Consider the following 11537-nt stretch of genomic DNA (forward strand, 5'->3'; position numbering starts at 1 on the left):
AACGATCAAATACGCACAATCCTAGAAGATCTTGTCTTCTTAAGATCTTTGACAGGGGTCGAGCCTGTGCAATAATAAATACCTACTCGAGAAAAATATAAATTTGGTATATAGCGGTGAGTAGGGTCGAATCCACAGGGACTGGGGATAATTCGTTTCTTCTAGAGTTCAGTCAATAATCAATTCGAGTACTGGAGCAGGGACTCTAGGTGTGCAATGGGTTACTTGATTCACCCTGTTCCCGAAAAGTTTGTTTAATCCGATATACCTGAATTAATTATTTAACTAAATTCCCTAACTAGTAGATAGTGGTAAGCAGGGTCGTCTCCTCAGGGACTAGCAAGATATTTTGTTTCTTTTCAAATCAAGATTAATGGGGGATTTTGGTATTAAATGCTAACTAAATAAATTAAATGCAGAAAATAAATAAAAGAAATAATTATTGGAGAAACTCTAGCCAAGGGTACACTTCAGAAATGGTTCATGTACTGATCATCGATTCACAGATAATTCCACATTTATTAATAGATTAGTTATAGTTGTCATTCACGCGATAAACAACCAACCTTTCCTTAATTTCTCGATAGTCAATGTACGACCGTTAACTATTTCTCTAACCCAAAAACAACCTTAGGTATGACCGTAGGATTTAATTTGTAAATTGTATTAATAATTAGAAAGGCCCAATCCTAACTAACAAACACGCTACGAGGGTTTGTTTAAATTAGATCGTATATTTTTCTGACACAAACCCAATTACGCCAGTTGCTACTGAGATAGAGATAACGAACAATTACGGATTCAATTACCCCTAACTAGCAAATAGCCTACGTGAATAATTAAATATTGCGCATCTATTCAATCATACACGATAGCTATAACAACAATTTAAAGCAGAAAACATACAAATACCAATAAATGAAGGAAATAATTAAAATAATTTAGATCTCACAGTTATTGTTGAACTAAATCTTCAGTTGTCCATTGACTAGAAATAAGAACTTAGTTCTCCATTAATGGAGAACAAGCCGTGCAAAGCAATTGAGAAAAGGTTGACCGAAGCTTTTTCATCGTTTTCTTTTCCTCTCCCCAAAAGCCGGCTAAGAAGTAAGAATAAAAAGATAGGAATTGTCCCCCGAAAAAGAAGACGTCTGACCGCTAGAAAAAGGAAACTCAAGCTAGTCTAATTCATACGTGATTCTGGCTTTGTTTCTATTGGCCGCCGAAAAGAAAGGTAAGCTTCCAAGTCCTTGAAGCTTTGTAGGATGAGAGTTTTTATCCTCTACACCTCTGCGACCCACGAGTCTTGTGATTTCCTGGTTTGAAGCCCGCTATTCCACTCATTCTAGGAAGCTTTCCACGTGCACATAATCCCGAAGGTCCGGCCAAGAAGGCTGGAGTTAGGCGTGGGCACACCTACTCATCAAGAAGTTCTCTGAAATTTGATTTTAAGCACTTTTCATTCTTTCTCCTGAAATAAGCACAAAATACCAAATATAAGTAGAATTCGACAATTAAAATAATATTTGGCTAAAATCAGGGGGAGAATAATTATAAATTTAACAACAAATTATGACCTATCAATCTTTTCTAGGAAATGTTGTAGAGCAGCGCAAATGAAATGAAAAACTCCAAGCTCTTTGGAGTCGTGTCATGAAGGTTGCTTACAGTGTAGAACTACAAGTTGACTCTGCATTGGTTGGTGATCAACATGAACATTGTCTGGATGCTGTTGCTACTTGCTAGAGATATCAAGCTTATGAAAATAGAGGCTGAAGAGATCTATGATAGCATAAGATTTGATGGTGAAACTACGAGGCTAACCAAGACTACCATTCACATGCCATCACAAGTTACTGCTCCATCATTTAATGAAGCTTTGGTAGGTCTCAATGATGAGGTAGAAAGTATAATTGATAGACTTACGAGAGGATCAAGCTGGTTCGATGTTGTTGCCATCGTGGGTATGCCTGGGCTTGGTAAGACAACTTTAGCCAATAATGTCTTCGGTTATCCTTCAATAAAGTTCCACTTCCATATTTGTGTTTGGTGTACTGTTTCTCAAGTATATAGCAAGCACAATTTGTTACTGCAGATTTTGCGTGTTATCGATTCTAACAGTTCTAACCAATACCACGAGATGAATGAAGATGATTTGGCTCAAATGTTGTACCAGCATTTGAAAGGGATGAGGTATGTCATTGTTTTGGATGATGTTTGGGACATTGAAGGATGGAATTTGTTGAAACACTCGTTGCCAGATGACTGCAATGGAAGCAGGATACTCTTAACTAGCAGATTTCAGAATTTGTCTCTGCAAATTAAACCTGATAGCCTGCCCCACCGTCATCGCCCACTTACTGATAAGGAGAGTTTTGAATTGCTGCAGAAGAAGCTATTTGCCAAAGAAGATTGTCCTCCAACATTAAGGGAAGTTGTACAGCACGTAGCAAAAGACTGCAAGGGCCTACCTCTCACAATTGTCCTCGTTGCTGGAATTCTCGCTACTACTGAGCAAGATTGCTGGGAAGAAGTTGCAAGACATCTAAGGTCTAGCATTTTTGCTGACGATGAGCACTGCATGAAGACAATTGAGCACAGTTACAATTATTTACCAGATTATTTGAAACCATGCCTTATTTATTTTGGTGCATCTCAAGAAGATAAAGACATTCCTGTCAGAAAGTTGTCATGGCTTTGGATGGCTGAAGGATTCGTCCAAAAAACTGAAGGAAAGAGTTTAGAGGATGTGGCGGATAACTATTTGATGGATTTGATTGGGAGAAGTTTAGTTATGGCTACCAAACAAAGATCTTTAGGTGGGATCAAAGTTTGCCGAGTTCATGATTTGGTACATGAGTTTTGTGTGGCAAAAGCAAGAGAAGAAAGTTTTCTACAGATTTCACATGGGGATGACCTTCTTACTTTTATTGGACAGTGTAACCCCCACCGACTAGCTATTTACCCTACTACGAGTCAGGGACTCAAAAAGTCAATGCTATTTTTCCCCAATTTGCGTTCTTTGCTCTTCTTTGATGATGGTTATGAGGAAGCGGAATTGGGTGAAATTTGGTTCAAACTTCTATCACCTAAACTTATTAGAGTGTTGGATTTGGGTTACAATTTGGTTTTTGGTAGATATTTTTCAGAGGAAGTAGTAGTATTCTTTGTTCACTTGAGGTACTTGAACATTAGATTGGACGGTAAAGCTGGTATCCCATCTGCAATAGCCAAGCTCTCAAGATTAGAAACATTTGTCATAGAACCCGTTGGAAGTTGCTTTTTGTTACCAAACACTATCTGGACCATTAAACCATTGAGGCATCTTGTCGTATCTGGACCCTTTGAAACTGGTTTCCAATTTCGCATCGACAATCTTGAAGGCTCACCAGATTTAGAACATTTAGACACTTTAACCCTTGCAATTAATTCCTCTCCTCAAAGCTTGCAAAAGATACTGACAAAGTTTCCGAGCATCTGCAGGCTAAAATGCGTGGATGTCCCTGACAGAGTACATGATGGGATTCTCGTGCTGGACCACTTAAGTCGATTAGAATCACTTAAGATGAGCAGTTTTAAAGATATGAGTTTGAATTCCCATTGAATTTGAGAAAGTTGACTCTCTCAAATAATCGTCAGCCATGGAGTAAAATTTCAGCAATTGGAAAGCTGCCCAACCTTGAAGTCCTTAAATTAGGTTATGACTTATCTAATTCCTTAGATCCTGCATTTCGGAGTCCGTCCTTTGCTGATTTTGCATAATGGTTGCCTCCGTCCTTTGCTGATTTTGCGCCATGGTTGTCATAATTTGTTTCATCATCTCTTCCAAAGATGAACCAGAGCTTGGGGCCGGAGGCGGTCGGGATTGGAATTGCTGCTGGTACCCCGGTGGCTTATTTGGCACAAAGTTAGACTGCCTATTCGGTGTAAAGTTGGGTTGCCTATTCCCTCCATAACTGAGGTTGGGATGATCTCTCTACCCGGGGTTGTAGGTGTTTGAGTAAGGGTCGTACTGCTTCCTTGGCGCGGGCGCGTGGTCAGCCATGTTCACCTGTTCTACAGTTTCTTCTTGAATCATTGGGCACATGTCTGCAGAATGACCCATACCAGTGCAAATTCCGCACACCCTGGCTTGTGATGCATTTCTCACAGCCTGTTGTCTAACAAACGCGGTCAACTCAGCTAGCTGCTGCTGCACAGATGGTGTCTCTATCTCGTTCACCTTGCGTATTGGGACATCCTCTCTCGTACCGAATTGTTGTGAATTCTCTGCCATCCCCTCTATCAACTCCCGTGCTTCCCGATGGATTTTGTTCACCAGTGCCCCTCCACTTGTAGCATCAATTATGCTCCTATCTCTGAATAAGAGCCCCTCATAAAAATACTGAATGAGCAACTGCTCACTTATCTGGTGCTGGGGACACTTATGCAACAATTTCTTGAACCGTTCCCAATACTCGTAGAGTGACTCCCCTGGATGTTGCTTGATCCCGCAGATTTCTTTCCTTAGGCTTGCAGCCCTGGACGCAGGGAAATATTTATCCAAAATTTTTTTCTTCAATTGGTCCCACGTGGTGATGCTACCTGGTGACAGGTAGTACAGCCAGTCCTTCGCAGAATCTTTCAAAGAGAAGAGAAACGCCCTCATTTTTATCTGCTCTTTTGTAATTCCCGGGAGTTTCATACTATTGCACACGACATCAAACTCTTGCAGATGCTTATACGGCTCCTCACCTGGTAAGCCATGAAAAGAAGGTAAAAGATGAATTAGACCTGATTTCAATTCAAATGAAGTGTTATCACTCAAGCTCGGGAAAGTAATGCATAAAGGCTGCTGAGTTAAATCAGGAGCAGCCAACTCCCTTAATGTTCGTGCGTTAGCCATGGGGATTTCTTCTTGCTCTGAGTCACTCGAAGTGTTACCAAATGAATTTGTTGGTTCAGCTTCTGGCTCAGGTCTCTGAGATGTAGCACTGGAGTGCTCCTCTCGGAGCTGTCTGGTCTCTTTTCTTGTCCTACGCGCAGTCTTCTCTACCTCAGGGTCAAAAACCAAATTACCTGTACGAGAGGATCACGGCATACACTAGAAAAAATACCAGAAAATTAGGACAAAAAATGAATTTAAAAAGAAACAAATAATAACGCCAGTCCCCGGCAACGGCGCCAAAAATTGACAGGTGCCAAACCTGTGCAATAATAATAATAAATATAGAACCTAGTTACCACTAAGAGCAATCAATAATTAATCCTAGGTACTGGATAGGGCTGCAAACGAGCCGAGCCGAGTCGAGTTTTGAGCTAATCGAGCCGAGCCTCGACTAAATTTTATCAAGCTCGAGCTCGAAAAAAATAAAAAAAAATAATTTTATTTTTAAAAAAAATTAAAAAAATAATGCGTCTGTTTGGATTGTAAGTTATTTGGGATTATTTGGGATATTTTTACTGTAGCACTTTTTGTGATGTGATGTATGTGAGATAAAAAGATATTGGGAAGATAAAAAGGTGTATTGGAAATTGTAAAGATGATGTAAGCAAATAAAATTGAGAAAATATGAAGCAATCCAAACAAACCTAATATTTTTTTCTGAATAAATAATAAAATATTAAGGATATATACGTAATTTCACTATGAAAATAAAAAATTAAAATATATTTATATATAATATACGTAATTTTATTATTAAATAAAAATAAAAAAATATATAAATATATATACTCAAACTCGCGAGCCGGCTCGCGAGCTAACGAGTTTAATATTTTGAGCTCGAGTTCGAGCTCGAGGTTGACTCGAGCTGGCTCGAGCTCGACTCGAGCTCGATTAATCTCGAGTTCGACTCGAGCGGCTCGCGAGCGGCTCGATTCGTTTGCAGCCCTAGTACTGGAGTAGGGACTCTAGGTGTGCAATGGGTTACTTGATTCATCCTGTTCCCGAAGAGTTTGCTTAATCTGATATACCAGAATTAATTAATTGACAAAAATTACTAAATAGTAGACAGTGGCAAGTAGGGTCGTCTCCTCAGGGACTGGAGATATCTGTCTCTTTTTAAAGTCCAATTGATAAGGGGGGATTTCACAGGAATGAAACTAAAAATAATTAAACAATTTAATTAAAAATGAATAAATCACTAGCACAAATATAGCAGGAATTTAATCAGGAATAAATAAATTCTAGCCAAGGATATAACTACTCAAGCACAGTCCATTTATCCGATCATTGATGCAAGAGAGGTTCACTTAATTCATTAATAGACTAGTTATAGCCATCGAGAAACTCTAATGACCAATTTTTCCTTAATTTATAGGTGACCAAGGTACGACCATTAGTCACCCCTAACCAGAAAAGTACTCCTAGGTACGACCGTAGGAATTAATTTTCCAATTGCATTAATAACCAGAAAAATCTAGCCCAAATCAATAACACGCTACGAGGGTTATTTAAATTAGATTGCACACTCCCCTAATGTGCAAACACACCAGTTGCCACTAATATTAATCAATCAAACAATTACGGATTTAATTGACTAAATTGGCATGAGATTAATATATCACATTGAACATCGGGCCCTTGACATCCAATTAATAAAATAATCTCATGAAAATTAAATCAGACAACATGCAAATATTAATAGATAAAGGAACACGCGAAAACTAATTAGATCTCACAGATTTTCGGGACTGCGCCGTCGAGTTGACCCTTGACTAGATAGAAGACTTAGTCACGCCGCATAATTAAATCATCACACGAATTAATAAATTGCAAAGGCATAGCGGTTTTTATTAGGAAGCAAGGAATAAGAGGTGTTTTTTCCGTTGGGAAATATTATCGAACACCTGACGTGTGTCACAGGCGAGTCAAGAAAAAGAAAGAAAAAAAAAGAAAACTAAACTCAGGAGCTAAAATCTAAAGCCGTCCGTCCTCGGTACGTTTTTTCCCTAATTAAAGCCAAAGGAAAGGTATTCAGTGGTCCCACCAATTGGCACAAGCCCACAAATTTCTACTTTGTTCCTCTGGCTTTCTACGTTGCTTTCCTCTTAAGAACCAAAGGATCAAAGCCCTTCTCCTTTCCTCCGTGGTCCCTACCAAAGTCAAAGGCCCAAGCCTTCAAGTTCTCTCTTGCCGAAGTCTCTGGTTGTAATCTTCTTGGTCAACCAGAAAACAAAGGAACGGGAGTCCAGCTCTTTTCAGCACTGTGGCCCTGGCCTGTGACTTGCTTGAAGTCTCAACTTTCTCCAAAAAGACCCTCAAGCTTGGTAGTTTCTGTTCCATCCCTGAAATTAAGGCCACAAGCCAAATATAAGTAGATATCCGTAATTAACACAATATTTGTCAGAAATAGAAGGAAAAATTAATAATAAAACTATCAACAAATTATACCCTATCACCTTTGCAGGGGAAAAGTGGGAAATGCAAGAAGGGGAGTTCCAAAACCTCCGATTCTTGAAATTGTCACAGTTGGACTTTCGCTGGTCGGCCGCCTCTTCTGATAATTTTGTCTTGAGAAATTGGTTTTGACTATGTGTAAATGGCTGGAAGAGGTCCCTTCTTGTTTAGGGGAAGCCCTCACTCTTGACATGATTGAGGTAATATGGTGTCCTGAGTCTGCAGTAAATTCTGTGAAGCAAATTTGGCAAGAGCAGATGGATATGGGAAATAAGGATCTAAAGATTGTTGCTGCTGCACGGAATTGGTGATGGTCCACGTTTTCTGCTAAGTGCCGACTCAGAAAGAGAGTCGATCTCCTCTCATCACATTTTGCAAAAGCAGAGTGTGGTTCCACTTATTAGGTTAGATATATTTTCTTTGATGTTCTATTTGTATATGTTCAATCAGTTCAATGCTATAACTTTTCGTGCTTCTCAACGCAATTTCTGGAGATTTCCAATTAATTATTTGATTTGATTAGACATGCATATATGAATTCAACATTGTCTATCAACTAGATTTATTTCTATATACTATTCTGATGTTCTTAGTTCCTTCAATATTTCATAATTTTTATGATCCATCGTCCCAATTTCTGAAATTTTCTTCAATATGGCTACAGATTTGTGTGATCCTTTCAACCAGCTGAGCACAAGCATACATGCCAGGTACACTTTTCTATTCCTGTTCTGTATTTTAGCGAGAGTACTAATTTTCTTTTCTGAAATCAAATAGCGGAATGACCCGACACTTTCTTTTTCCTTTTCTTTTTTTTGAATTGCCAATAATTCGGTATGCTATTGTGGTCATGTTGTGTAGAATATGTGTATTAACTACTCAGAGGTTGGTAAGCATGAGGATTTTAATTTTTCTGGTTTTTACTCCTCTTTTTTCTTTTCTTTTCTTTTTTTTCATTTTTGCCATCTAGGTATATGAGTTTGCTCCTGCTTGTTTTTGAAGAGTTTTGTTATGCTTTGTTCCTGTAGAATGTCCTAAACTTTGTAAACTAGTTGTGCTTTAGACTTGGCCATTAGCCCTGATATTGTGCTTCTGACACCTTGATATGCATAAAGAAGCTAAAGAAACAGATTTCTAGCTGATGAAGTTAGATGCTGAAAGTTTCTGGAGGAAGGGAATTTGAACTTGACGAAAGGAATCATTACCAAAATTTAGTTTTAGCATTTTAGACTGTTACTTTGTTTTCTATCCAACTTGTGCAGTCTGGCTTCCTATTTGCATTGAAAACGTGCTTTGAGTTTATCAGACTCAATCTGATTTAAAATCAATATTTGGCTTCTGCAGTTTTTGTGAGAGAGAGAGAGAGAGAGAAACGTAGATAATGGCCACTTTCAGTTTGTTGACAAATTATGTAACCAAAGTTAAAGTTTCAACATCATTAAGAAACAAGATAGGTTTGATTTAATTTCTGTACTTCTAGTTAATCACAGCTATTGTGAATCCTGGGAACGATTCTGGTGAATTTTCTGATCTCAGAGGGAAGTGAAGAAAAAGAAAATGAAAGGAAAAAAAAATAGATGGAAGAGAAGAATATGCCAGCTTCTGGCTCGTAGATCAACTGCCAGCTAAGGGAAGATGAAAGCTAGCGAAAGCAGGAATACCAATTTAATATCCTCAACAAATGTCCTGTTAATATATTACTTGTTGGAATGGGACATTTGAGGTTTAAGGAAGAGACAAGAAGCTAAAAGGTCTTTGCAAATTGCTATGGCAATTGATGCCCCAAAGCGGCACAAGCATTCAATCATGCCATGATGCTACTATCATGATTCCTGCAAGCCATTAATATGTTTGCACAAGTCATTTTCTAATACTAAAGAAAGCAATCACCATTGATTATAAGTTGCTGCTAACTGGTCGTGCATCATCCATGCAACTTCTGCTTTTCTAGGAATGGTTGTTAAAGATGTTTTTGCAGCATCTACTCTCTCTCTCTCTCCAAAAGTTGGTCTTTGAGAGGGACGAGGGAGTACATGGAGTGGAAGGCTGCCTGGTAGATAGTCTGACAGTAATTATCTGTATAGAGGGTTGATGCCCAAAGCAAGAAATACATTTTGTTGCTAAACTGGAACTGCCAAAGTGGTTTGATCATTTTGTTGTTAATACATTTTTATTCTTTATCGCTTAAAAAGTTTAAAAAAGATAATGACAGTCATCTGTTCAGGTGTTCCTTCATGTTATTACTAGCCTCTAATTGAGGATCATTTCACCTACTTCATGTTTCGTAGTCTACATATGTTCTTTTCCATATGAAAGACATTTGGAAGCTCCCCAAGGGTCCTATCTTTTGCTGACCAAACCCAAGAGAAGGTGGTCAAATTTATTGTGTGCTTTGTGGTTTTACCCTCTAGCCAGCTCTGCTGGTAGGAAAATTAAACAGATAATCAGGTCTCTAGTTCAATTCTCAAGTCCTCACCTTTTCCCCTCCCCCCTCGTGATGCTTAGTCTCCTTGAATTGAAAGGTTATTGTTGATTTTTTTTTTTTTCTGTTCTATATCCTGGCTTTTCTTTTTTGTTCCATTGCCCCGCAAAGCTGAAAAGCAGCATACGCATAAATCTTAGATTTCCTTTTGCAGGTCCTCCAAGAAAGAGCATCTGACTTTCAAACAGATATTGGAACTGTACTGCAAAGTTTTTGCCTGTTAATTGTCAGGTATAAATGCTCCAATTCTATATTTCTTTTTTCTTCTACTAGTTCCTTTCATTAATTCAAGTACCTAATGCAGCAGGGTACTGCACAGGAGGACAACCAAAATAAAACCACAGACTGCTGGAGCACGCATGGATGGCTTGATAGCCTTCTTGCATTACTGGCCTGGAACGGATCCCTCAACTAGGGAAGTATTTCTGATGCTGGCAAGGTTCTTGAATAGAATATTTCAACTGGATGGATCAGTCACTCGCCGGAGGCTTCATCAGCTATTGAAACTTCATGCTCTCCCTGATTGATCTTGTTCTTGACAGATAGTCTCTTCCTTCCAGCATCGTAGCTCACTAGCTTGCTCATCATCTTATAAGTTGTGTTTAAAACCTTTTCTTTTGCACCATTCACAAGTAGCCATCAATGAAGCCTTCTACAATCTCATTTGGAAGGGGATCAAGTGTTGCTGGTAGCTCAGACTTCGAAAGAGCAGCAATACGAATTCCATTTGCTCTTAATCAAATGCAAAATTACTATTGTAATCAAGTGTAAAATGTTTAGACTGCATTGTTTTGCTCTAAAGGAAAAAAATCATGCACCAAATTGAATTGGATAGTATATTTTTCTCTCAGTAATTAACTTGCAGTACGTGATGAAGATCTGAGTGGGATAAGAAGGATAAAATTTAGATTTTTTGTTTGTATTAAATATGTTCTCAATGATGGACAAATTGTATTTTTGTTTATAGTGAATATGAGTTTGAATCCGTGTCTTGTTCATCTACCCAAGTTTTTCGGATATTATGTATTAAAATTCCGTAGAATGCTTAGATAATAGACTCATCTCCTCAATGAGTTTATATTAGTATAGTCAGTCAACTCACAACTATTCAAATCAAATCTTTTGAGATGGTAGCCAATCCGGAAGAACGCAGTTAGAAGAATTGACTACAGCATCTTTCATTAAAAAAAACTCAAAAAGTCAAAAGCTTACATGGTCAATACATAATACCTGCACCGAATAATAGCAGTTTGGTTTCTGAAGATCAATGAAGATATAAGATAGAATAACAAGGCCAACAATTTCCCGGGGTATATACTCACACAGCATTCTTGTCAGGAGAAAAAGTTAAGAGCAGAGTGCAATAGGCATTCTGCAAGTCTAAACACAATAATGTTTTAGCTATGTTTCCAATTATTGACTTCATCTTTCATTGAACGGCAGATTTTAGCAATCGTTGAGTTTGGGTTCGACCTATTAAATGATGGCCTGCAGATGATGTCATATGAAGAAATTAAACAAGGACGCTAGACAGGGAGAGTGAAATTGGTGTTTGTTGACTTGACAATAATGTCACCCAAGTTCCCTTCCCAAATTTTGAAAAAAATGGTGAATAGATAAAGAAAAGAAAAGAAAAGAGAAGGTCTTGGCAGCAATATTTGACTATTGGTGTTT

General features: G+C 38.3%; 1 protein-coding gene and 1 long non-coding RNA gene across 3 annotated transcripts; both read left to right on the top strand.

Annotated features, from left to right (window-relative positions):
- The first annotated feature begins 1711 nt into the window (after positions 1 to 1711).
- Positions 1712 to 3604, top strand: LOC113699592 (putative late blight resistance protein homolog R1B-17). The gene has a single exon (XM_027219963.1). The coding sequence runs from the start codon at positions 1712 to 1714 to the stop codon at positions 3602 to 3604; it is 1893 nt and encodes a 630-aa protein (XP_027075764.1).
- A 3398-nt stretch (positions 3605 to 7002) lies between these two features.
- On the top strand, positions 7003 to 10865 carry LOC113698379 (uncharacterized). 2 transcript variants are annotated; one of them, XR_011817952.1, is made up of 5 exons: positions 7003 to 7251; positions 7392 to 7785; positions 8046 to 8091; positions 10018 to 10094; positions 10171 to 10865. It is a non-coding gene; the product is annotated as an uncharacterized lncRNA (long non-coding RNA). The 2 variants fall into 2 exon arrangements; XR_003450188.2 differs by having other exon boundaries at positions 7004 to 7785.
- Positions 10866 to 11537: the final 672 nt, after the last annotated feature.

This window comes from Coffea arabica, chromosome 7c (assembly GCF_036785885.1).
Source record: "Coffea arabica cultivar ET-39 chromosome 7c, Coffea Arabica ET-39 HiFi, whole genome shotgun sequence".
NCBI classification, from domain to species: Eukaryota; Viridiplantae; Streptophyta; class Magnoliopsida; order Gentianales; family Rubiaceae; genus Coffea; species Coffea arabica.